The following is a 26,587-nucleotide window of genomic DNA, read 5'->3' as shown; positions in this document are numbered from 1 at the left end:
GCGGGCGGGGCCGCCTCCCGCCGCCAACCCGCGCGCCCGGCGGCAGCGCTTCCGGGGCAGCGCGCGCCGCGGCGGGCGGAAGCGGCCGCCCCCGCGTCACGTGCCGGCGCCCCGCCCCCGCCCGCCCCCGCCCCGCGCGACGTGGACGTCTCTGGGGCGGCCGCGCCTCCCGCTCACCCGGAAGCGGAAGCCGAACCCGCCGGGCCGCCGCGCCAAGATGGCGCCCCCCGCGCCGCTGCTGGCAGGTGCGTCGGGCCCGGGCGGCGGCGGGGCGAGCGTGGGGCCGCGGGGACCGGCCCGCCTGGAGCCGGAGCCGGGGGCGGGCGAGTGTTGGGCCGGGCCGGCCCTGTGCCCTCTGCCGGTCCCCTCCTCCGGGCGTGCCGCCGCGGCGTGGCCGGGCCCGGCCCTGGGTTCCGGCGCCCTCTGCCCTGCCCGCCGGGCCGGGTCCCCGCTCCGCGGGCCGGGCAGGGCCTCGCCGGGCCCTGTTGTCGCCTCGTGGGCGCGCTCAGGCCTTGGCACGGGCGGGCCCGCGGCCGGGCCTTCCCCTGGGAGTGCCGGCTCCTTGTCCTCCGGAGCCTGAGCAGCCGCTGGCCTGCCGGCGGCCCCCCCCCTCCCCCCCGGCTCCGCCGCGGGGAGGTGCTCGGGGACGTAAAAGCCTGGTTTTTAAAGCTTGCTTGTTCTTTTTCCTGGGCTCGTTCTCCCGTGGGGCTAGCTGGTAGCTGGTGAAACGCTCCCGGAGATGCAGTGCTGTGGGAGAGGCGGCGACCGGCTGAGAGCAGGGCAGGCCCGTTCGCCCAGCCGCGCTTGCCCGGGGCTCAGAGCGGACGGTGGCAGCCCCAGGGGCTCACAGGAGGCGGGCACCGGCCTAGCGGGGCCTCTGCAGACTGCTTAACAGCTAGCAGGAGCTCATCGGTGCCTGCAGCATCTTCACTGCACTTTGTGGGCTTATCACTGCATTTTATGGCATTCTTTTAAGACTCCTCCTTCCTTCTCTCTCTGTTTTACTTTTTAAGTTGTCCATGACATAAGGGATATGTATTTTCATTTTCCAGTGTTTCTGAGCTTTAAATGTCTGCATATTTATCCTCGCTTGGGGGTATCGGGGGGCTGCAGTTGTTCGGGGCACATTTTGGACTGCTTGCTACGATCTATGATCTGTTGTAAATTTGCATCTTAATTCTTCTTGGGAGTCTGACAGAGGACCTGGAGAATAGACTGGAGGCAGGGGTGTGCAGCCAGTGGATCGTATTTAAGGTAGTGTTAAAACGTGCCCTTGAGGTATGTTAGGGGTCTGGTGTACCCCCAATGAAGCACAGGGCTGTAGAGCAGGTGGAGATCTGAAATCTATCAAAACAGTATTTTCTCCAGTCTAATAAACTGTTGCTTAAAATGTTTTCCATTTGTTAATTTCTGAAGTGCTAGGAGAGAGGTGAAGTAAGGATACCTGGCAGGTAACAGAGCAGCTCTGAAGAGCAGGGTGAGGATGTTCGGTGGCAGACGTTACCGCCGTCCAGGCGTTTCGTCGCTGGATCTGCGTGTGGGATCCATCGCGTGGTTCACACGTGGGCTGACGCGGCCGAGTGGGAGCCCTGCCGTTCTGCTGTCAGACCCCCCGTGCGCTGCTGGCCCTAACGCTGCTTGCAGTAAGAACCTGCAGCTTGAGCTAGTGCAGATCTTGCTTTCTTGAGTCGTGTTTGTCAGTAAAGAATTGTCACCTCAGTAGGCATCTCTGGTGTCCCAAGGTAATGCATAAAACACAGCTAATGCCTGCGTAAGAATTGCCCATTTTGTGGTTTAACTTTGAATTCTAATATGCTTGTAATAGAGCTACCGGAAAAAAAATTTGTTTTATTCACTATGTAACAATTCCACCTGCGTGATTTTGCATGAATCTGTCTCTTATTTCTTGTTTGTTTTCTAGTGCTGTAAGCATGGCAATGCCTCTGAAAAAAAGAAAATTGAAACACATTTTGTATTGATATTTCTTTCAAGCCTTCTGTTTTCCAAGTTGAACTTCAGTGTTGAAACTAACAATAGGGCAAGTCCTGTCTCATGTCAGCAAAAAAATCAGTCTGACGTAATCTTTCTTTGGCAAATGCTCTTCCTGTGCTTAGGCAGCTAATCCTCGCTTTGGGGAATACCTAGGCAGCCCTTTGCAGCTCCACTGCGCAGGACTCCTGTGCAGCTCTTGCAGCGATGGAGAATTTTCAGCTTCTGCAAGTTAGGCTTTGTGAAAGTGCCTCCTGCAGCAGGGTTGAGAGCCGAGGACCATCGGCCATTTTAGGATGAGGTGTTGTCCCACCCTCCTTCCTTATGCAGGTGCCGCTCTTCTGTAGTTTGAGGTCATCCTGCGAGCTGAAGCCAGACTCTTGTTTTGTGGTATCCGGTGAGGGGACGATGGGCCATGGGCTCACTGAAATCCAGGAAATTGCACTTAAACACAAGAAAAGCTATTTTACCATGACGCTGAACACGGGCGCAGGCTGTCCAGAGCGGCAGTGGATCTCCATCCTTGGGGATGTTCACTTCTTGGCCGGGCATGGCCCCGCAGCCTGGTATCGCTGGCCCTGCCGGAGCAGGGGAGGGGTGGGGGCTCCAGGGGTGCCCCTGCCTCAGCCCCTCTGCGGCGCACCCGGTTTGGGTCTGTCCCGCCCTGCCCGCTGCCCTCGGCAGTGTTTCTGCTCCCTTGTTTGCACTGGCACCAGCGCTCCCGTGGCAGAGGGACGAACCGGTTCGTAAGCCGACCCCGCTGGCAAGGCTGCACTGGAAGGGCCGTGCCGGTCGAAGCGGGGAGCGGATCGCACGGCTGTGGGTGCGGGAAGGCTGGGACCGGCGGCAGTTGTCCCGCTTCCATCCTCAGCTCCGGAGAGGTGCTGGCTGGCTGCTGTTTCATCTGCAGAGGTGTACGGTGGACTGGCGCCTCAGCTGCTGGTGTGTTGTGTGTCAGAGCTGCCGTGCTGGGGCCGATAGCTCGGCTCTGCCCCTGCGCTGCCTCTGTCCTGTTTTTTAATCCTGCGGCTGCCTTGGATGAAGCCAGGTGTCTGGCACGTGTTACGTTCTGAATTTCCTTTACAACCCTCTCTCTCGTTTACTCTAAAATGCAAGCAGGGGAAAAGCGTGTGCAGGTCTCAAGGTTCATAAATTAGAAAAAGCTTCTGCGTCGGATGACTTTCTGAATTTGAAATGAGTAGTTATTTGTTTACTCTTCCAGTGAGAGGATCCGAAGGGCTTTATATGGTGAATGGGCCACCTAGTTTCACAGAGAGCAGAGCGTTTCAAAGGTACTGTTATTATCACTATTTTTGATCTTTTGCACAAAAGAAGTAGGTCTTTTAAAAGTAAAGGTAGACTCTAGAATTGAAAAATATATAAGTGATTTTTTTCTTACTGTCACTAGTTCAGAAAATTGGTGGTTTTGAAGGCTTTATGCTTGCCTGACTTCTCATTGCCCACGTAATAACCTCTGAACAATTGCAGAGTAGATTGCATTGTTACAAAGTGCTATTTGGGAGCGCAGCAGAAAAATTGGTGGGTTGCTTTTTCTTATGCAGTGTGTTTGAATACTAATGTGCATTTCTTATTTCTTTAGGGACTCTGGAAAAAATTGCAAAGCTGTTGCTTTTAGCAAGGATGGTTCCCTCTTTGCCTGGTGCAATGGAGAAAAGTTGGTGCATTTTATGATATTAATAATTTAGTTTGTATTAAATAAACCAAATCAATTATTCCCCATTTACTCTTGTCTGTATAAAGGCTATTGCTGTTAATGAAAATGTTTGCATACACACTTTAAATGCAGTTTATTTTTGCGTTAGTTGCAGTAGTGGCTGTGTTTCCTGGATATCAGATGAAATATTTACTGTTTTTCTTATGTTTGTAATGCACCCATTCCTGTGGAATCTGGATATACTTTATTTGGGTTTTTTCTTCATACTTCCCAGTACGATAGTACCTGGTTTTCTGGGATTAATCTACTAGTAAAGTTCACAGAAAATGAAGATTCTGTGCAGCTTATGTACAAATGTCACAAGGTTTGTTTTTTTTTTATAGACCAGGTGCATTAGGGTGTACTAGAGATTGTCCTTTACGTAAGAGTGCATCATGGGGTTGCTGCTGTAAAGAGGTGATAAGGCTTTTTCTGAAATGTTGGTATTCTTACTAACAGGTTAAAAAAATCTGCAGAAGTATTTAGTAATACCATTTAACCATTTCTTTTAAAGTAGATAACTTAGATGTAGGATTTGTTACTTTCACCATGGTTTCTGGTTCTCCAAAATATCCAGGCTCTTCATTTTTCATTAAAAAAATTATTTTGTCAGTTGGAAAGGTCCATTTCCAGAAGGTGTGGGGGGAAAATGTTTTTCAAACAACCGGGTTGTATATCCAGGTACCCATACTTTAAATGAGAATATTCCAAATGGCAAATCTTTCCAGTCCTGCCATGCCTCTTTGTTTTGGGAGCTGTCCCTCTTCCTTCATTTTTGAGTGGGAGCAGTTAGTGAGATGGTGAGGAACAGGCTCCTAACGCAGCTTTTGAGAACAATGGTGGCTTGGACACATCTTGATGTGATCTTTTTTGTTTCTGTGGATTCCATATGTGGCAGATCTTTAATATACAGTGTTCAGAGGTGCCGCTTGACCTTGTTTGTTCAGCTGTCTGACCTCTGCTTTTTATTGTCCATGTCTCCCTGCATCCCCAACCTCAAAAAGCCCAAATCTTAAATGTTGTATCCTTATAGATAGACGACCTGTAAAAATACATGGGATAAATGCCTGTTTTAATTCAGTTAGAATCTTTCTGTTTGCCATTGCGCAACTTTAGCACTGTGGAAGTGTGGATGGACTCTATGGATAGAGTATATCTTGTCTCTGGCTCAGAGTTAAATGTTGCAGCTAAAAATATGTGCTGTGTTTTGACCAGTGCTTTCACTTAGATTCTGTTATGCTTGGGTATCTGGTTTTAAAATGTGTTTTTGTAAAAATTAGTAAAAGCAAGAAGGAAAAAAAAGCTCTTCTAATTTTGTTACATTGGCCAAATTTGGAACAGATCTAGAAGAGTCAAATACATGAAAAGTTACCTTGGCTATTAATTAACTATTCCAAGCATGTTTTATTGAAATAGCATCTTTTGGTTCCAGAGTAAATATTGTTAATGTCACCAGTGCTGAGCTACTGCGTTCCTTTGATCTTCCAAAGGCTGTTTGCCTTGAATTCTCGCCAAAGAATAATGTTCTGGCAACATGGCAGGCCTATACAAGTGAGTATTTTACCAGCTTTAAAAGTACATGGGGTGACTGCATATTTTAATTCGGTTTGCAGGCTTCCATTACCTGATTTGTCATTGTAGCATATTTATTGGCTAAATGAGCAGTATAGAAAGCGTACAGAAAATTATATGGGTAATCAAGTATATAGTGGAGGAGGGAGAGATGCCATCTTCTGAAAGCATCTGGTATCGACTGTTCTTACACTGAATCAGGCTGCACGTACTAACAATTACTCTATCAAATAAATCACGTGTTTCTAAAAGTTGCTAACTGATCTTAGTGCAAAGAGTGTGTTTGAATAATATGCTGTTCAAGCAGTTTATATTCATATATAGACAAGGAAGATTGTAAGCTGTCTCACAGTAGTCATGTCCTTCACTGGGCGAAGCTGACTAGAGTGTTCTCCATTGTCCAGAGGGCTTTATTCTCCCCTCTGCCTCTCTGTGGAGTTTATGTTCCTGATTTAGATAGCCTCAGTCTCATCTGAGTTGCGTGTCTAAAGTAACGGTGTAAATGCTTCCTTAGACAGAAAGAGCTGGCCATAAGCTGAGTGTGTGGGAAGTGGTCTGGGACAGGTTGTAGGGTAAGACAAGGCAGCACAAGTGACAGAACTGATGCCAACTGTGGACTGTTAGAGAACTGTTAGGAGGTCTGTTGCGAATCATTGGTAGAAATAAGACAGGCTGTAGTATCCAGAGTGAGTAGAAGGGCACAGAGAGTTTAAAACCAGCAGAACCATTTTGTGTGGCTTGCAGATAGAGCTGTGACTGCAGCGTGACGGACAAAATGTAGGAATGGAGAACATACCTTCATTGTTTGCCAAGAGACAGCTTTTGATTCTGATTAAAAAACACACGTTCAAAAAATCTGTCCTAATGTTGGTGGTCCTTGTCTTGTAATGGGAGTAGAAACCCTACACTTCCAAATGTTAGTTCTTTCTGCAGACTGAAAGACTTACGTTAATAGGTGAAGCTATTAGCAGTCTAGGGTTTGGTCCCTCAGGGGGTGGGATGCTTCTTGTTGGAAGTTTATGCATGTTTGGTTGCTTGTAGAATCATGAGATGGAATGTCGTGGTGAAGCAGATTTAATCCCCAGAGACCACTGCCATAATCCGTGTTTTTGTTGCAGCTGCTAAAGATGGCACAGCGGGGGTCCCCAACCTGCAACTTCATGATGTGAAAACTGGAAAATGTTTGAAGTCTTTCATTCAGAAAAAGATGCAGAACTGGTAAATAACTTTTCCAGATGCTAATTATTTGCAAATAAATGTTGCTTCCAAAATCTGATCCAGGTAAAGAGAGTTTTTAGTGTGGTGTTGGCTTTCAAAATATTGCCTGCTGCTAGCTGAAAGCAAGTATCTGTGCTTGTAAGTATCTTCGTCTGTAGGTATAATTGTTCATTTCTTGGTATAAATTCACTATCATTTTGCACCACAGAGAAGGCTGAGGAGACAATAGCTAAGTCCGGTTGTATATTTTTTTGCTATGCAGATGTCATTTGTCCATTTGAAAAACGTCTCATGTTTGAACTTGCTTGGCTTTAAAAATGTCAGGGGAAAAAAATCCTAGACTGCTAAAGATGAACATCATTCAGTGTTTCTAATTTTTTCTCTTTAAATGTAGGTGTCCTTGCTGGGCAGATGATGAAAGCATTTGTGCCAGGAATGTAAACAATGAAGTGCACTTCTTTGAAAACAACAACTTTAGTACGCAAGTATTTCTATAAGATAGTTTCATTGCATTCTATATAGGCATCTTCTTTTGGGTGGGTTCTTTTTTTGCTTTCAATTTTTTTCCTCATTTCTTCTTTTGCCTTTTTATTTGAAATATTGCCTACATTCTATTTGAATTTGGAGTTCAGAATCATTATGTTTTAATGAAGTATGTTTTTACTTTCTTGTTTATCTTTTCAGTGACTTACCTAGTATGAAATGCATCTGATTTTCAATTAGAGGCCTGATTTTGTATTGTTTCTCATTTAATGAGATCCAGGAAATTGTCAATAGAGAACGTGATCTATTATTACTTCTTTGGGTTGTGTGTATTCTGTCAATCGACTATTAAAAATGTCTCATTAGGAAACTTATACTGATGGCAAAAATGAAGTTGTGAAGCTAGAGCATTTTTTTCAATGAAATTTACTACTAGTGGTAGAATATTTGGAGCCGAGAGAGGTCAAAGAAAAAAGCAGGAAGATAAAAATGAATTAGAACAAAAATTTAAAGGAATAAAAGAAAACTGCTGGGGGACGACAGTGGTGTGTGGTTTTGGTTTTTGGTTTGTGTTGGGGGTTTTTTTCCTGTTTGTTTTTTAAAGCAGCTACAAGAATTATTCTGGGAGCTAAAAATACAGCCTATAAGATGCAGTTTCCTGAGAACTAGCCCTACTGATGTTAATGAAGCTATACTAAGGAAGCATGGAATCTTTGTTCCGGCACGAGGTCTGCTGCTCAGCACAGACTTCCTCGCTGGAATAAGGTTGTGGGTTGGTGCTGCTCATTCACTTTTTAAAGATGCATTTCCTGTAAGTTCTTTGTGTAAAGGAGCAATGTTTCAGTACAGAACAGGCCTTTGAACGCCTCCTATCAGGAAGAATCATCCAGTAAAGTTGTGAGGGGAGAATCTCTGGCTCTGTGCAATGGTGCGTGTTACCAGGGCATGACTGATGCTGCTTCCTCTGAAGTCGGCACAGTAAGATGAAGAACACTGTGCCTTGCTTAAAACACGAGCTGTGTTCACAAGCTTCCTTGCTGTTTGAACTTCCACATACTACATACTGGATTTCAGACCTAGGCTCAGTTCAAGTTGGTTTTGTAAATAAAAATCTGTGATGAAATGGGAAGGTAATGGTTGGTTGCCTACTAAAAGAAATCCTTTATCATTATATATACTGTTCTTTATTATCTGTGATACAGACCCATAAGAAGGTATAGTTAAGTAATCCAGGCTAACATGGTTTGTCATTAACGTCATCGCATCTGTGACTTTTTTTTTGCAGATACTATTGCAAATAAACTACATTTGCAAAAGGTTAATGATTTTGTGTTATCTCCAGGAGCACAGCCAACCAAGGTACTTCTGATGTTGGTTCCAATTTTTTTCTTGGTTTTCTTAAAAAAATTACAGTAATTTTAGTAGAGCATACTAGTAGTGAAGAGACCCTGTGCTACCAAGAATATCATCTGCAATAAAAATCTTGTGGCTTTGTTTTAGGTTGCTGTGTATGTTCCGGGCAGTAAAGGTGCACCATCGTTCGTTAGACTCTATCAGTATCCCAACTTTGGTGGCCCTCAGTCTGCACTAGCCAATAAAAGTTTCTTTAAAGCTGACAAGGTGACAATGCTATGGAACAAAAAAGGTATAACAGCTGTATATTTAAACTTTTATATTCCACCCATTTTGGATTTAATTACTTTGTTTACTGTGTGGGTTTTGCATTTAATTTGCATGTGCAGATAAATACTGAAGATACCCATTAATGCCAACGCAATGTTAAGGTTACAATTCTGAATACCCTGAAGTGCTCATAACTCTCCTGTGTTGACTTCCATGATTTTTTATATTGCAATTGAGAACATTCTACATGTTGGTAAATTTTGGAGTTCAATAGCAAATTCAAATTTAATTTTGCATTCCCTGATGATAATGTATTGAGACTGTAAACATAAGATTATACCAGAGCATAAACTGTTCCTAATCTGTAAAACTGTATATACATAGACATATCGCAGTTGGGATGACTTGCACAGGCCTCTGTGTGCTTTGTTGTTTGTTAGCAATGAGCTGTTTCAGAATAATTTTGTAAAAACCGTTTTGCTTCAACCCACATTGATTGGAATACAGGGAGGGTATTGCATACGTGTAGAAACCACGTGTGGGCACACATTTTTGGATCAAATAGGTGTGCATACAAAAGCTGTTGATGAAACATTTTATTCAAGGACTGATCAGGATGCTTGGTTCCCCCCTTAGTCAGATGAGTATCTTTTTTATGGATGCAAAAGTATGTTCACTTTCTCGTAATTCAATGATGAATGAATAGACTTGGCTTACGCTTTTCATCTGAGAAAGGAAGATACTTGTTCCGTTTGGGTTAACATTTAGGAAAAATTAAATTCAGAAGAGAATGATACCAACACTGTTATGCAAGCAACTAACTAAAATTCATAATCAACCTATTTTCTCTTTGTTCATGGTAGTTTGTGAAATAGTTTATATAATTTGCAATAATTGTATTGAAATAACTGTATGTCTGTTCTCTTAGCCACTGCTGTGCTAGTAATAGCTAGTACAGAAGTTGATAAAACAGGTGCTTCGTACTATGGAGAGCAAACTCTGCACTACATTGCAACAAATGGAGAAAGTGCGGTCGTACAATTGCGTAAGTAGCGCGCAGGCATTTTTTCATTGTGTTATAGCTCTCGATAGTGGGAATTGCTGTTTCACCAGCTTTTACTTAATGTATGAGGGGGTTTTTTTGTTAGTGTAATGAAGTAATCTTTACAGAAAAAAATGAAGAACTCTTAACAAAAAATCCTTCACCAGACTTTTTTTTTTAATCTGGAGTAATGTGGGTTGGTTTCTTTTTGTTTTTGTTTTTTTTTTTAATAGCTGAATTGTGTTGTTGTCTTTGGTCTTAATGTCAGTGGCATAGTGCACACGCTTCAGTTAAAATACACAAATAATCTGCTTGGTAGGGTGTTCATGTGCACGGGAAGGGAATTGTGCACGTTTACTAAGGAAACACCAGGACAACGGAGCCAGCTTAATGTCTGAGAAACCGAAATGGGCAGGAAAGTATATTACCAAACAGAATAATGCTACATGCACTTTTAGCCATGCAATTGATGCTGTTATTCCAGGAACAGGGGCAGAGCGAGAGCATTTTTTTTTAAGTCTATTGGAAAATGGAATTCCTATATTTTGTATAGTAAAATGGAAAGAGTTCTAAGACATACAAATGGTATGTTGGGGAGGAGCAAGTTGATGCTCGTAACATCAGTGTCTTGTTTGAACCGGAAGCCCATTCATTAATTTCCCCTGTGGTGGTATTTTTTTGCTATCTTGAGTTGTTGCTGTTGATGTTAAATGCCCGTCTTGTTTGGGATTATAGAGAGGCTAGTTTGTTGTGAATGTTTCGAAACACTGGGGATGGGGTGATGTAGACTATCTATGCTTAAGTGACTGTAGAGAGACTGAATATATCTCTTCAATGCTGGTGCTCATTGGGAGAACGTCTGCAGTTTGCCTTCTGTAGCAAACTTGTGGTAGCACCTACTGTGCCCCATTTCCCTTTGTTGCTAACTTCACTGGGGAAAAATAATCAGGATTATAACTCAGTATCTAGAATCTGGGAGCACTTTCCTGGATTGAGAACACTGGTTGTTTAATTACATGCTTATTAGAACCTTCTTTGCCCTTTGAAATGCGCCTTTATTAAACAGGCAGCTTATCATTAATTTTCATTTAATTTAGCTATTCCTTTTCAAGGAAAAAAAACAAACTGATGTCTGTCTTGTAAAACTGTTTTTTCCAACAAAAGCAAGTGGTGGGTGCTTGGAGTGAGTGGTGCCTCGTTTCCTGTGGATTTGTATCTTCTGGTTACTTTTGAGATCCAATTTTGAAGCTTTTTTTTCTCACTAGGATTTGTAGAGGGTTTTTCATTTTTGACTAATACATGCTCGTGCTGCAGCCTTTGCCTTAGCTGTTGAAGCCCGTATAAAGCTGCCCTCATCTCTCCAGCTGCCTACTGTCATGAAATGTGCAGGAACAGAATTTTCTTTCAGACCTCTGTCTCTGCAGTTGCATTTGGTTAATGTCATCTAAAAAGTTTTGAAGGGGAAAACACACAGACAGTGTGATTGCACAGCCTAGTTTCTAAAGATAATGAGGTTAAAATAACAACAGGAATGAACCATTTAAATAGTTTGATATTTTGGGTCAATGTCTGGATTTAAGAATTGACAGTAATGCACTTGGTATTTATCTGAAATACAGGTAAAGATATCCAGAATATGAAAAGTTATAATGAGCTATGGTTTTTACTTACCCCTGTGAATTTTACATGAGTTTCTATCACTAATTCATCGTTCTTCAATATCTCCTAATGTTCTAACACCCAGAATAGGTTCTAACAATATCAAGTTTTAATCATTATGTGTAAAACCATTTTTTGTGTGTGCTCTCACTTGAAAATCTGTCTTATAAAATACCATGCGTGAGCACGGTCCAAAGATAACTTAGATCAGTATTTCACTGAGCTATGCAATATTTCTTAGATTAAAAAAAGAGGAACTAGTATCCAGCTGGTATAAAACTCCTGTTTTTGCAGGTTTCCAGTGGGAGAGTTTGAGAAGGTCCTGAGAGGTCATACTTGAATAACGAGGAAAAAAAAAAAAGGAATTTTTTTACATGAAAAAAATATGCTTACTGTTAAAGTGCTGATGCTGACCCTACAGAGGTAATTTGGAATGGCTGCAGTTATTGTTGCAAACCTTAACTAAAATTACCAGAAGATAAAATGTTGTTTCTACCTCTGTTGCTAGCAGAATTCCTTTTCGCTGTCAATAATTAGATCACAGCATTTTAGCAAAGCATGAAGAATCACTATTGATTTTATTTTTGCTTGCACTGAAAATATATAATCTCCTAATAACAGCTGTGTATTTTCCTTTTCCTTTAGCAAAAAATGGTCCTATTTATGATGTTGTTTGGAACCCCAATTCTGTCGAGTTCTGTGCCGTGTATGGTTTTATGCCTGCCAAAGCAACAGTTTTTAATCTGAAATGTGACCCTGTGTTTGATTTTGGAACCGGTCCTCGCAATGCTGCCTACTACAGCCCCCATGGACACATCCTAGTGCTCGCAGGATTTGGAAATCTCAGGGGACAGATGGAAGTGTGGGACATTAAAAACTACAAACTCATTTCCAAACCAGTGGCCTCGGATTCCACATACTTTGCTTGGTGTCCTGATGGGGAACATATTGTAACAGCTACATGTGCCCCCAGGCTACGAGTCAGTAATGGTTACAAGATATGGCACTACACTGGCTCTCTGTTGCACAGCTACGAAGTTCCAGCAAACGAAGAAATGTGGCAAGTTTCCTGGCAGCCCTTCTTGGATGGAGTGTTCCCAGCGAAAGCAGTAAAATACCAGGCAGTTCCAAGTGAATTGCCCAGTGCTGAGCCAAAGCCTGCTCAAGCGTACAGACCTCCAGCCCTGAGAAACAAACCTGTAACAAGTTCCAAGCTTGTAAGTGGACAGTTTCATATATGAACCGAATCGTTCTGTTTCATTGCTTTGCCTGTCTTTGAAGCTTGGCCCCAAACCTGTGTATACATTTAATGAGAGACATTAGACGAGTAATCAGACCGACAGTAGTATTGTGGGGTTTTTGAGAGGTTTTCTTGATAATCCTCTTTGACACTTTGCTCACTGTTTGCAAGAACATATGCTAGAAAACTGAAATTTCTTTGGTCCAAATACTCTCCTTTTACGAAGTCACTTGCAAACTTTAAAAACGCTCTCCACTATGTGCACCGGAACAATAAACTGCAAATTGGGTTTATAGTGGAACTGGGTCCTCTAGTTAAGATAGAAGCCTCTGATTTGGGTGACCCGCCTTAGCAGAGACAGGTGGTTCCTTGACTGTCCTCCCATCTTCCTTTTTTTTTGTAAGTTTACTTGCTAGAGAGATTCGATTGTCAGCAAGTCAGCTGCAGTTTAAACAGGTTTCAGTATAGGGACCTACTTGTCTAATTAGTTTCTTTCCTGCAGGTTTTCAAAGTAGGCTGAGCAGCAACTAATTACATTTAGCAATTGCCCCCTTGATGCTTAAGTCTTGGAGAGCTCCGATTTTGAGCCTTGTGCTTTTGAAGGAAAGACTACTGCTTGGCTTGTGAGGAGTCTGTTAATCATACTCATGTCTGATTTCGCAAATGATCAACAAGCAGAGGTAGTAGAGAAAAGATGCGTTAAATAAAACAATACTGTTTACTTATATGGGCAAGAAATCTTGTCACATGCGTTAAAACAATCCAGCTCCTCAATTAAGAGTTATCTTAAAAAACCAAAAGACTGAACACCCTCTCTTTTCACCTCCCATCTAACACCCCCCCATCCCCCAAGAAACCCCACCCTATCTCCCCTCCCGGCAACCCATTTCTCCTTTCTTGTCACTAGGACTTTGAGTTAAAAAGTTGTGAACAAAAGCAAAATGCCAAGCTTCAGTCATTTTGTGCTTTTTATTCCTCTTTGATTTTATTTCCCCCTGAGATAGAAAACATGATGATTTTGTTATTTTATCAGAAATCAGGGAAATCTTTAGGACATACAGGATAGTTCCATCCAAACTTGAGAATGGATGAGTTTGAAAGCCTTTTCACACTGTCTTCTGCTACTCGAAAGAGAAAGGGCACATACTTTTTTTTCTTTTTCTTTCTTTGTTTTTCCTTCCTCTATGGTTCATCTTTGCATGTGGTGTTGTCTTAAGTAGGTTTGGGGGTTCACTGTTAGGTTTTTTTGTGCCAACACGCTTGCCAACATGGAATATAGATTTTGTAACTGTTTGTTTTGCATATCCCGCAGCATGAGGACGAGCCACCTCAGAATATGAAACCACAGTCGGGAAGCAGTGATAAGCCACTCTCTAAAACAGCTCTCAAAAATCAAAGGAAACATGAAGCGAAGAAAGCTGCTAAACAGGTACTGCAAAAGTAGTTCTTTCAAGGACAATGTTAATTAGTTTTCACAAACGGCACTGATCAGTCTCAGAGCAGTGACCATTAGTTGCACTGAGAGCCCTGCACACATTTTGCACGTGCTAAGTTGCGGGGAGGGTGGTAGACTTTTTAATCGGACTAAAGCGGGTACAAAAGGATGTCTTAAAAAATAACAGCTTTGGTTAGTTGTGTGAATGTTAGCCGAAATCAGTGTTAAGACTAAGTAATTCTGCCCTTTCACCTTCAGACAATCTGCACAGTTTGTTCCAGTCTTAGGTGAGAGGTAGGAGCGGACTCGCTGCTTTGATCTGTCCCCCCAGCAGGGCTGGGCTGAGGCATGTCACCAGGGCAGACCAAAGACAGCCTGCTCTGGGTCACCTCTCTGCTTGCTATTCTTTGGCTAGGTAGATCAAAATCAGCTTTTGGTATTAGCCTTCCAATTTCTACTAACTTCTGAAGCAAGAATTTCTTTAAATAAGTTTTTTTATTTCTTACACTGGTTTTGAGTACTTCCTTTTACTTCAGAGACAATGACCCACCAGTCTACTTTATAAAGTATTTGTGTATGTGTGTGTTGTGTCATCCTTACTGATGTTTCCCTATGCTATGTATGGTTGGTTGAGGAAGTAGAAATTAAACAAGAAACAGCATGTGAGTTGTTATAGATACCCCTTTTTTCGTGGAAAGCGTATATATAGGTAATGCACTACATCAAAGCAAGTCACTTACAAATTTTGGAGAACACCAGCCAACTAGTGAAAGAAGAAATATTAAGTGGATCCCTTGAAATTATTAAAGATGTTTTGCAGTCCCTTTGTAATCGGACATATTTTCTAGATAATGTGTTTATTTTATTTATTTACAGGAGGCCAAAGCTGATGCGAACCAGGAATCTACACAGTCCTCAGCATCACAGAATGCACCACGGAGTGCTGTGCCTGCCGTAACATCAGGAGATCCTGAAGTTGACAAGAAGATAAAGAATTTAAAAAAGGTGAGGGGATTTTCTTTCTAATGAACAGCAGATTCCTCTGTGAGATGGTCTGTAAGGTCTAGCCTGATTGTAAGGTGACTTGAGCTCAGCCGGGTAGCGTTTACATAGATGGCAATTTCCTGAATTTGTAAACCAACTTACTTTGCTTTTCCATCTTGTAAAACAGTAGAGGTGATCACTTGCCAGGACTCCTAAAGGTCTTACTAGATCTTTACAACGTAGCAGTGTCGAGACAGGGTAGAAGCCACTGACTGGTGCACGAAGAGTATTCCGGTCTCTTATTACGAATACTGTTGTGTGTGCACCCAGTCTTCACAGCTGAGGGACAGGGTGTTTAAGGTGTTTATGCTTGGAAAGCAGCTGTGTGGGCTTCTCATTTATTGGATCTTGGATCTGAGGAGGGAACCATGCTATGTGGTTTCAGTTTCTTCCCTAACTTCTAAGTGGTATGAGTGTGAAGTTTACTGCCAGTCTTGGAAATTCTTGGATTAAATAATTTCAGAATGGAAGCTGTTTAGTTCAGGCTAGAGAATCTTTCCCCTTTCTGCATAATCCATCAGGGCTTTTTTCCCTTGGCTGCCTCCTACTTTTCATGGGCCTCTGTTTTGATTAATATTCCAGGCTTTCTGAGGAAAATGTGTGGTGAAGGGGGACAGTGATAGCAGAGGAGTAATTTCTGAATTTGGATCTAGCCCTTCAGTGAGATAATGTGTGGTGTTTATGTTTCAGAGACTAAGAAGTGCTTCTGTTCTCTAGGTTTTGTTCTTGAAAGAAATGTCTTTTATTGGTGGGGAATTCCAGATTGAGCATCTGGAGATGCTTAAATGAAATGTGCCTTCCATATTGGGACCTGCCCTCCTGGTAAATCAGGCAATTGCAAGTGCAGGAACTTCTAAGACTATTTGTTCTATTCTTGGTTCACCAGTATTTTTGTGTTAGCGTGGGTTTTTTGTTTTGTGTTTTTTACAGAAACTAAAGGCAATTGAGCAGCTGAAAGAACAAGCAGCTGCTGGCAAACAGCTGGAGAAGAATCAGGTACTGTTAAGTTGTACGCAGTTTATTCAGGTTTCATTTTATAATAAGCTACATCTGTGACATCTTGTGCTTTTTTGTTCTAGTTGGAGAAGATTCAGAAGGAAACTGCTCTCCTTCAGGAACTGGAAGATCTGGAACTGGGTCTTTAAAACTTCATGGAAATCCAATGCGGCGTTAACACAAAGTTCATGCAAAATACAATTTGTATTTACTTGAACACAATAAAATGTTTCAGCAAATGACTGAGGATGCAGAAGTCCACAGATTTGCTGCACACTTGCCTTTTAAAAAGCTTTCCTAAAGATTTGCGCACATGTGAAATGGTAAGCCCGTAATGAATATCACATCAGCCAGTTCTGCTGCTGTTCAAACCAGAAACGTGCTTATGTTCTTAGAGCATATTGCCTAAAAACCAGAAGCCGCCTCTTGGTTTAGCTTTTCCTCGTTTGGGTGCGAGGACGGAAGGCGGGTGAGGTTTACCCATTTGATAGCTTTATTGTATTTAAAAAGATGTGATCTTTATGCAATAATGGGATGTAGATAAAAATAAAGAGCATTTAATAACAAAAAGTGCTTCTGTTCTTGTGTTACAAGGGCAGAAGTCTTGAAAATGACGAGGCCATGCCACCACCATCAAAAATAGGCTGCTGAGGATGAACGAGGCTTCGGGTGCTGGGCTGACCCTTGCACCTCCTTTACTCTGATTTTCCTTTTCCTTTCTTTCCGTTCTCATTTTCCCCTTCCCTTTTTCCCCTCCCTTTATTTGCGACGGTTACAAAGAGCTGAGCGCGCGGGGCAAAGAGGGTGAGGGCGGCTGCGCTGCGCTGCGCTGTCGAGGGCCGGAGCTGCCGCGCTCTGCACCCAGGGCGGGCTCGGCCCGGCTCCGCAGCCCCCTTCCCGCATCGCCCACCGCCCGCCGGGCCCTCCGCGGCGGTGCCGCCTCTGCCGTTCTGCGCCGCCTGAATCCGGCCTGGGTGGCTCTCCGGGACGGACGGGCGGGCGGACGGACGGACGGGCGGCCGCCCCCGCGCCCAGCACGCGCGGCCTGCCGCGTAACGCTCCGAGTAACGCGTGCAGCTTCGCTGCGGGCGTCGCGTGCTGCCGGGCGTCGCGTGCTGCCGCGCGGCGCAGGAGCCGGCCGCGCCTCCGCGTAATTAATTAAGCACCGGGGCTGCCGGCGCTGACCCCGGCCCCGCACCTCGCGGGGACGCGCGGCCGCGCCCCCGGGACAGACGCGCCGGGGGGCGGGGCCTGGCGGGCGTCACGTGGCCGCCGGCGCCTGCGCGCAGCCGGGCGGCGCTCGCGTGACCTTGGTGCGGCGGCTCGCGCGGTTCCGCGGCGGGGGCGGCGGCGGCGGCGGCGACATGCGGGCGGCGGAGCTGCTGCTGCTGCTGCTGGCGCTGGCGGCGGGGCCGGGGGGCGGCTCGGCGGAGCAGGGCGGCCTGCCGGCCAAGAAGCTGCGCATGGCCTACGCCACCGGGCCGCTGCTCAAGTTCCAGATCTGGTGAGGGCGCCCGGCAAGATGGCGGCGCCGGCCGGGCCTACCCCTTTCCCTTCCCCCCCCTCCCCTCAGCGCTGCGGCGGCGGGACCTGGCGGCCGGGCCGGGCCGGCTCCGGCCCCGCTCGCGTCTCCCGTCCGCGGAAGGCGCGCGGCCGCCCCTTGTGCCGGGGGGGGGGGGCTGCGGGCCGCGGCCGCGGGGGAGCGCCCGGGCGAGCTGCCGAGGCGCCGCGGGCGGCCGGCCCGCCCCGGCTGGGGCGTGGGAGGCGGCCGGGGCCGGCCCGGCTCCGCGGGCCAGGCGGGTGGTCGTGGCGGGGGGAATGGGGAGCAGGAGGCGGGAGCACCGGCCCGCGGGCGCCGAGCCGAGCCTCCCGGGGCCGCAGGGCCCGCCGGCCGCGGGCTCCCCTGCGCCTGGGCTCGGGCGGGCTGACGGGCGCCGGTGCTCCCGGACAGCGCCCGGGAAAAGGGCTGCCCGCCCTAAAAACGCTCTTCTCGGGCTCTTCCAGCGTGCGGTGTGGCGTGTCGCTGGCTTAGGGTTACGTTCAGGCGGAACTGGTACTCTGGCAAAGACTGCGATGAGGTGGCCGTGTATTTTTTACCGGCTGTACTGCCGGCAGTCGGGGAAATCGGGCGCCGTTATGTAATGTTCTAAGAATATTACTGAAGGTGTCAGCTGCTCGGAGCCAACCCGAGCGGGAGCAGGAAGGGGCGAAGTAGTTCTCGCACATGCAGCTTTTTGGCGGAAAAAAAGAAGCCTTCGGCGCCTGTCACCGTGCTCTCCTGGCGCCCTGAGGAGCGGCGGAGCCGCCGCCGCCAGAGCCCTGCGCCGGGCCGGGGGACGGACCCGCCGCTGCTCCGGGGCGCGGAGGAACGAGAACATTCGCTGCGGCCCCCGGAGCAGAGTCTGGCCCAGGTTGTGCCGTGCGGATCTGTGCAGCAGCGCAGCGGCGCGCTCAGGAGAAAGTATTTTGGTTTATTTCTTCTGTGGTAAGCTGAGGCCAGCTAATTTTTATTTCAACTGCTACAGAGGCAGCTGGTAAAAATGTGAGCCAAGGTACAGCTCTGTAATATTTAGCTCTTCTGTAGCTAATCTGGTCATCCTTACACAGAAATAACTGGGAGCGATGTTACCTGCCTGTGGGCAGTGCCAGAAAGAGTTAAATTTAACTAGTGAGGAATTAGAATGCATTGTATGAAAGTGGGTTTTTTTTTTAACACAGAGCAAGGTGATAGTTCTGCTGACTTTTTAACTTAACGGCTTTTTATGAGGGAAACAAGTAATTCCTTCTTCAGTGGACTTTACCAAAAAATTGTGTCTGTGCCAGTATGTGAAAACAAATTTGTGTAAAACCAAGTGCCTAGCCAGCTGCCAGGACTTTTGATGTGTAACTTAGCCAGAAATCAGTTTTCTTCTTTGGCGTGAAGAATTTTAGTTTTATTTTAAACTGAACGGGTTGTGAACAGCGCGAGTACTGGTGTTGCCAGTTTAGCAGCGACTTTAACATACAGCCCTCCAGTTTCAGTGACGATCCCTGTCTGCCTTTAGTGTCTCCTGAGGCTACAGGCGGGTGTTTGAGGAGTACATGCGGGTTATTAGCCAGCGGTACCCAGACATCCGAATTGAAGGGGAGAACTATCTTCCTCAACCTATATATAGGTAAGCAAATGACGAGCAGTGCTAATTGTCTTTTTTCCAATATGTAGGCTCAGCACGGTGAGTAGTGAACATGTATATTTACACTTAAATAGTATTGAAAATGGAAACTTAAGGGTTCCTTTCCATTATGATTACATACAAGCTCGGTTATCTTCTCCCTTCCAGATGGCCGCCTTAGTTTTCCATACAAATATTACTATCTGGATGTCTGTTTGATGAGGCCTGTTGTGTTCCAATCTAAAGTAAATTACACAATTAACTTTTTTCCACAGTGAATTTTTCCAGCTTTCCTTCATGATGTATCTGGACATAAATTCACATTTGTTGCTCAGGCTTATGCACTTAGTGACAAGTTCCTGTAATAGGTTAAGGTTGCAGAGGAGGGAAGAGTTTGTTTTTAACATCTAAGTCAGGGCAGAGCTAACCTCATTGAAGAGACTACCAGGATGTCCTTAACTACAGATGGGGAGGGGGAAGCCCAAAGAACTTTGGAAAAAGACAAAACGAAAAGAGTGTTATTCCTATTATTTAAACTGTTGTGTACGTGCTAGAGAGTGATGCCATAGCTACTGTGGTGGCTTCTGAACCGCTTCTTGACCTACTTACTGTAATAATTACAACGGTAAGAATGCTACAAGATTGAATACCTCAGTGTTAATTTGCTCACTGGCTGTAGGTTTAATTCTTACAAAAAACTGTAGGGTTTTCTGCATCTGCTGGGAAAATGCTTTACGAGGAAGTAGAGCACATCAATTAAATGTGTCTCTATAATTTAGACAGCTTCTTTAAGAAATGGAATGTATTATCCAGTTTAGACACGTATAAGTTGAAAGCAAATTTCTATTTGAGGTCTGCTTAGGAAAAAAAAAAATCTGTATGCATGGTGTACAAGAATGGTATCCTTTGAGGATGCGTGGTGCTGTTACTGTGTGTTGCTTTTTTTTGTTTAGCTTTTTTTTTTTTTACAGAGAGATAAACTTACTCGAAGTTTTGTATTTCCTCTGAAACACTTGATTGTACACTATCAAAATTCTTCTGATTAGGTAAATTACAGCTATATAGTGGTGAAGTAGTAACTGTGAACCTTCTAAGTCACTTTTATGTGTTGTCTTTTGATAGGCACATAGCATCCTTCCTGTCTGTCTTCAAACTAGTATTAATAGGCTTAATAATCGTTGGCAAGGATCCATTTGCTTTCTTTGGCATGCAAGCTCCAAGCATCTGGCAGTGGGGCCAGGAAAATAAGGTAAACAGCATACTTTCTTCTTTTATTTTGAAAAAGTAGTTTTAGAATGACTTCATGAGAGTGCCCTGGGAGTACAATTCTTACTGATTTAACTTTTGTACACTGCAGCCTTAGCAGAACCTTTAGGCTTGTATAACCAAATATACTTGAGAATTTTACAGTAGTGTAATTATTCTTAATAGTAGGGCTTCATGTTTTTTGACAGACCCAGATTTGATTCTCAGCATCTCTCTTTCCAAGCTGATGATGCTGCGGAGGGACAGCTGAGGTTAACGTTACTGACAAAGATGATGAAAGATTTTTTTATTTCTTAGGGCTCGAGAGTAGAGTTTCAAGCTGGTATCATTGGTGTTAAAATTACAGCGTCCCTTTTCTATGGTCTCAAAACTATTTTGCAATTGTTGCGTTCATCAGACTTTTAATAGATTAGGTATGCGATTAGATGGTGGGTAGAAAAATCAAGTTGAAATTTTGTGGGTGTTTTTGCAGAACATACTCGGGCATGACAGACTGTGCCTTGTGGGATGAATATCCCTGTGAGTCAGTGCTGATGATGCTAACAGATTAATGTTGTGGTACTCTGATTTATAGTAACCTTATTCCAGATTTATTCTACTAAACAAACGCAATTTATAAGTTTATTAACCTTTATATATTTTATTGGGGCACAGATCCTCAAACTGATCTGTCCAGTGCAGTGGGTCTCTGTCACCAGTCAGTTTGAATGTGCAGAGCTGTAATATGTCCTGTTTAATTAAATGGGCCAAATACGCTACTGAGCTAGGCTGGCTGCGGTACGTCTGTGATGTTGTAAACAGCTAACTGTCTCCCATGCTAAATTCTTCGGTATTGCAGTGTGAACGTGCCCTTGTGCAGGAGAAGGGAATTACAGAGGTGCTGGCGATGGAGGGAGATGCTGTGTTGCTGAAGATAGCATCATTTCATCCTGAGGCACCAATACACACAGAAAATTCCAGATAATTAGCTTGAAGAAATGCTGGAGGGTTGACAATTCTTGTGAAGAAATGCAATTTGACTTGCTCTGCTGTTTGTGTCTAGGCCTGTGGTTCTTTGATCTGAAGTGTTACTCTGAAAATGACAGGCAGTACGCAGGAACAGTTGCGTTCCCTCGTCATCCCACGAGTGCCATCGTAGCCATGTACTTCTGCAGACTAGCTGTTAAGGATTTGTGGAGGAAAGGAGCGAGAAGATGCAGCTTTGTTGGAATCAGGATTGTGAGTTGGGTGGTTGCAGAACTATTTTGATACCTGTCTTGGGAAGGCAACATGCAGAGTCTTTTTAAAAAGAGGACAAAAGGAAGATGTCCATGCCATTGGAAGATTACTTGATAATTGCAGAGGGGAATTCAAAGTCCAGTGCTTATTAAGAGTGAATAAAATAAGCTGTGGCTCACACGGCTGACGCGTCAGGGATGCTCTCTGTTCTCTTCTAGGTTTACGCTTGTATGATGGTCTTCTTCCTGAGCAACATGATTGAGAACCAGTGTATGTCAACAGGTGCATTCGAAATAACTTTGAATGGTGAGCAGAGACGTTCCTGTCTAAGGGAATTGCATTGTGTTGCATGTGTACGCACAGATTTGTGAGAACTGTTGTGTTGGGAGGGTGGGGGACGATGTTATGAAATGTGGTGGTTTCAAAATGTGGTGGTGTGTGGTAACTGCCGTCCATTTTGAAACTTCAGATGTTTTATATCACAATAAATGATGAAAATCATAGATGTCTTGTGAAGCAGTTTAGGCAGATGTCAGTTACATATATTGTAAAATAGCTACTTAAAAAACTTACTTAGAGGAACGCTTGGTCGCTTGGAGTAACTGTATTATGTTCTTTCTTTGCATGTGATACACATAAAGTAGAAATGATTAACTAGGGAAGCGTACTCTCCAGTTACTTAGATGCTTTCCCTATCCTGTTTTCTAATATGGTTTAGCCTTGGAATCCTATTGAATCCATTGCTATTCCCAGATTTTCGGTACCAGTGGACAGCAATGCTGATTTTTCAGGTTCAGAGTCTGTGGACCTTCTGCCTTCAAATAATTTTATGGTTTTAAAGATTATGTAAGCTTGATGGAGTACAGAATTTTCAAGCTCTAGGTGCAAGTACGTAATCTAGCTCTGTGCTTTATAATCTCAATTTATGATTGTGCGGGATGAATTTCAATGCGGTAGTTCCTAAGTCAAGTCGCATACTGCAGAACCTTTGAAAGACTGACTGTATTGCATCAAAGCAGTTGAACACGATGCACTTCTAGTCCTAAATCTCAGATCAGAATTGGCAGCAGAGCTTTCCTAGGGGTGAACGGTCACATCTGGACTTCTGTAAGTCTCTGGTTTGTGTTTTGGGACAACGTGGTTCCAGTCTGGCTTTGGTTTTACATAGATGACAGCAATTTTATTTTTCAGTGTGGGTTCATGAAGCACTATAGCAGTGAGGGATGTTTGAGGGAGTAACTATTTGTCGACATCAGAAATGAATGCTGTGTTTACCCCAAAGTGTCCATGGACTGTGCTGCCTTTTATATTTCGGGGGGGAGCTAATGCTTGCAGCTACTTTGAGTGGAACCTTCCAAGCCAGATCTTGGTAAGCAGAGCTTTTGAGGGTCAGCCTTAGACATTAGGCAGAAGTGAGATGAAGACTAATGAGACCCAAAAGTTTCAAAGATTTAGTGGTGGTTTCACAGCTCAGTATGCTGTTCTGCCACTCAACTAATCTATTTTTAGACATTCTGTCAATGGATATTTTGAACCCCTGAATCCATGTGATGTACTTCTAAATGGAAGCATTAGACTCGTCGTTCTCCTAGTTGGACTGGGTTCTAGTGTAGCCACAGGTTTGCAGCATTGCTGATCCAGATGTTTCTCTCAACCTAAAACAGTACCAACTTGCATAGCTTCCTAGATCTTTTGAATTTTACGTTTAAACTAGCCCTGCGTGTTTTCTGACATTGACAATGTGCTTTTCTCCCCTCCCTGTGTTTTGTGGTAGATGTTCCAGTGTGGTCTAAGCTAGAGTCTGGCCACCTTCCTTCCATGCAGCAGCTTGTACAAATTCTTGATAATGAAATGAAGCTCAATGTGCACATGGAGTCAATGCCTCATCATCGATCATAGCCCCATCTATCAGCACTGAAACTTCTTGTAAGTCTTCTTCCAGTCGCCAGCTGTCTGTTGGCTTGGATGTGAAGGACCGTATGTTGCAGATTGAATGTTGCGATCTTGCATTGTTCATTTAAAAGTGTTTTACTGGAGAACCAGCTCTAGTGACTTTCAGTAAATTGACATGGGTGATTTTACAAACTCTGCTTTGGTGGGAGGTTTTGGTTTGGGGGTTGTTCTGCCTGTTTCAAAACTGGAAGCTGGCATTCCTTTGGACAGAAAAAAATGTGTTACTGCGTGCAGAAAGCCTTAAGTTAGTGACCTGTATCGTCCAGGGATCAGAAAACACACTGCATTATGTGCCTTAACATAGTCTATGTGCAAAGGATTTCTCTATAACTTGTATAATTGAATTGCAGGACCCTAGAAAGATGAACATTATCTTGCTCCCGTCCGTGTGCTGTACTGTTTTAACCTTTCGCAAATATTCCTTGACTGTTAGGAACAGAGGGTTCACATCCATGCTTTTCTATCTCATGACAAACCAATTCCGTGTTCCTGTGTCACTTGTGCCTTTCAAAGGCTAAATGCTTACGATTCTTCACAGGAACACTGATGTGCTACAGAAAGACCATCTTGGTGCAAAAATTGGTAGTTGATGCTTAGGGGACCACTGAAGTGAAGTATGATTAGCGGTACTGCAGTTTTTGGCACAAGAATGCTTTGGTTTGAGGGACTGGTTTCTTGGCGTTACCTTGCCAACAGACACCCTGCTCCCAGGTGACAGACCCTGTGCTCCCGTTTCTTTCGACTGACATCCTGGAACTTGTCTCACCACCTTAAACTGCTCAGTTGGTCCCGGCTGTAGCCGTTAATGACCTATCTCTATTCAAACACCTGCACAGGTTTCCTTTGGAGCTGTCTGAAATGATTCGGCTTCTGCAAATTCGTATTTATGCCAGCGAGAACACAGCACGTGGAGGTGTACGTTCAGAGAAACCTAAGCTCTGTCAAAGCGCTGCAGGCAGTCTCACTCCTTGTACAAACCCAAGCTCTGTAACCAGGGCTCGCTCTGCTGTTTCCCGCTGCTTCAGAGCTCAGACTTCGAACCCTACTTTTTTGCCCCATTGATCTCTCCCTCCACTGATGCTCCTGCAGCTTCCTGAAGTGGGGAGAGCAATTCAGAGAGACCGCTCCCTCAAAATCCTCGTGCAGGGAATATGAGAAACAGTTGACTTCTGATTCCTGCAGGAATGTCCTGTTTGTTCAGTGAAGTCTGGTCTGTCCTAGTAATTTAGCAGAAGTCATCTTAATAATGAAATAAGTTGTTCCGTATTTTTAAAGTACTATTCAGTACTAAGTTTGGTGTTTCCTGTACTTTTCAGATGGGCTTGCTGAAGCCCAGCATCCTGTGTGTATGGATTTGGAGGGTCTCAGGCTGTATTCTTTGTTGCAAAGTAGATTGATGTCACTTTCAAGCTTACAAAGCATGCTAAGACTGTTCCTACCTAGAATTCTATTTAATGGGACATGAGTTTAGAGAAAACAACAAACCACCCCATTCAGTTGTATTTCCATCCATGTGGGCAGTGGCGCTACCTACAGGTTAGGAGAGTCTGATAATGAGACTTCGTGACTTTGTGTTGTAATGTCTCCTCATTTGAAGTCACGCTAATGTAATGTCATTCCGATGGTATCCTTGCAGGCAGTCGCCCAGAATAAAATAATAATAGTACTCTCTGCCCGTGAGTTGTGGCATCCCAGGGGACAGTGCTCGTAACTCGGGTTTTCTAATCCGAAGCGTACGTAGCCCGCTGTTCTCCCTAGCTTACAGAAAACGCCTCGGCTCTCTGCTCCGGCAGTGCTGGAGACGGTGTGCTCGTTTAACGCGGGAGGAGCTGCCGACTGTAACGCTTGTGTCTGTGTTTCCAGGCATTAAGTGGTGGTTTCCAAAGGCAGCGTGGCTCAGACCCATGAAGGCCTGTACTGAAGACAGCACGCTGTTAGTACAGACTGGATGCTTCCCTCGCAGCCACGTTGTGCCTCCTGAAAAGAAACTTAATGAAAGACCTCTTTCAGTGCTGGCGCGTTTCCAGATACTGCACATTCATGAGTGCAATAATACTGTATAGTTTTTTTAAGATTTCATTCGACCAGTTCATAGCTCAACAATGCAGGCATTACTAATTGTAACTTATTTTATATTCATGTTTCACGCAATGGCAGATTGAGTTGATATCTAATTTTTCCTCGGGGAAAAAAGTTTGTTTAATCTGTTCTATTTTATATGAATTTATGTTCTTTTTGTAGTTCAAAATGGAGTTATAGGAGTGTCTGATATTGTCCTAAACTGTTAAGTAATTGACAGCTGTCTATCAAATATCGCTAATGTGGTTAAAGCAGGTTTGTATATTTTTCAAAATATATGGCAGAGTTGAACAGTGCATTATATACTAAATTATATAAACGAAATTATATGCAGAGTAGTTACATCATTTTGTGACTTCAGTAAAAATTAGGATCAACTGCTCTTTCAATTGTGTTGGCCAGCTCAAGAGGTGTTTCCTTGACCATTTGGAAGAGGTGAGAAGCTGGGCCTCCCTACTGTCCTAAAGAGAAACTAAGAAAGCTCATTTCAATAAAGAGTTCTCGTTTACTGTGTGAAGTACCTTGTCTGAGTCACTGATGGATATTCTTAGAACCACAATTGAAAAAATGCGTAAAAAGCCTACTTTCCAAAGTCGTTCATCTCGTGTTTGTCTCGTCTAAGCCCCTGACAACCTCTGTGTGCTGGCAGGGGCACACAGCTTTGTCTTCCCCTTCGTGCGCCTGCCAGAATTCACCTGCGAGCAGGGCTGGGGTGCTGTCGCACCGGGGGAAGCTCACGGGCTTGAAGGGAAGTCTCAAATGCAGTTTTCTTGCAGGGGCTGGGAATTTTCCTCAGGCTGGCTTCCTGAGTCGGTGCGAGCTGCAGGCTGCAGCCTCCGGTCTGCAGTTCCTCTTCACCGTCGTATCTCTGACCGTGGTGTGCTCCGGGCTGGATGGCCGAGCG

The 26,587-nt window shown here is 44.5% G+C and overlaps 2 protein-coding genes across 3 annotated transcripts; both read left to right on the top strand.

Annotated features, from left to right (window-relative positions):
- The first annotated feature begins 135 nt into the window (after positions 1 to 135).
- EIF2A (eukaryotic translation initiation factor 2A) lies at positions 136 to 16,599 on the top strand. Of its 2 annotated transcripts, none has more exons than XM_072867060.1 (14): positions 136 to 245; positions 3,212 to 3,281; positions 3,590 to 3,664; positions 5,136 to 5,254; positions 6,394 to 6,493; positions 6,888 to 6,970; positions 8,262 to 8,335; positions 8,477 to 8,621; positions 9,528 to 9,644; positions 11,946 to 12,517; positions 13,853 to 13,969; positions 14,852 to 14,980; positions 15,950 to 16,015; positions 16,099 to 16,598. In XM_072867060.1, the coding sequence occupies exons 1-14, from the start codon at positions 218 to 220 to the stop codon at positions 16,162 to 16,164; spliced, it is 1,761 nt and encodes a 586-aa protein (XP_072723161.1). In that variant the 5' UTR covers positions 136 to 217; the 3' UTR covers positions 16,165 to 16,598. The 2 variants fall into 2 exon arrangements, with proteins under 2 accessions (XP_072723161.1, XP_072723160.1); XM_072867059.1 differs by lacking the exon at positions 136 to 245 and adding an exon at positions 386 to 1,643 and having other exon boundaries at positions 16,099 to 16,599.
- A 691-nt stretch (positions 16,600 to 17,290) lies between these two features.
- On the top strand, positions 17,291 to 26,196 carry SELENOT (selenoprotein T). The gene is made up of 6 exons (XM_072867138.1): positions 17,291 to 17,519; positions 19,060 to 19,170; positions 20,290 to 20,416; positions 21,870 to 21,957; positions 23,426 to 23,577; positions 25,468 to 26,196. Exons 1-5 carry the CDS (start codon positions 17,380 to 17,382, stop codon positions 23,548 to 23,550), a joined length of 591 nt encoding a protein of 196 aa, XP_072723239.1. The 5' UTR covers positions 17,291 to 17,379; the 3' UTR covers positions 23,551 to 23,577; positions 25,468 to 26,196.
- The last annotated feature ends 391 nt before the right edge of the window (positions 26,197 to 26,587 follow it).

Source organism: Ciconia boyciana, chromosome 7 (assembly GCF_034638445.1).
Source record: "Ciconia boyciana chromosome 7, ASM3463844v1, whole genome shotgun sequence".
Lineage (NCBI taxonomy): Eukaryota > Metazoa > Chordata > Aves > Ciconiiformes > Ciconiidae > Ciconia > Ciconia boyciana.
Note: the sequence above shows the minus strand (reverse complement) of the source record. Positions and strands in the feature narration are given on the sequence as shown.

Coding starts and splice junctions, on each gene's coding strand:
- EIF2A (XM_072867059.1), top strand. CDS start 1,484: ATGTTCGGTGGCAGACGTTACCGCCGTCCAGGCGTTTCGTCGCTGGAT. Junction 8,622..9,527: donor AATGCTATGGAACAAAAAAG/GTATAACAGCTG, acceptor CTGTTCTCTTAG/CCACTGCTGTGCTAGTAATA. Junction 16,016..16,098: donor AACAGCTGGAGAAGAATCAG/GTACTGTTAAGT, acceptor TTTTTGTTCTAG/TTGGAGAAGATTCAGAAGGA.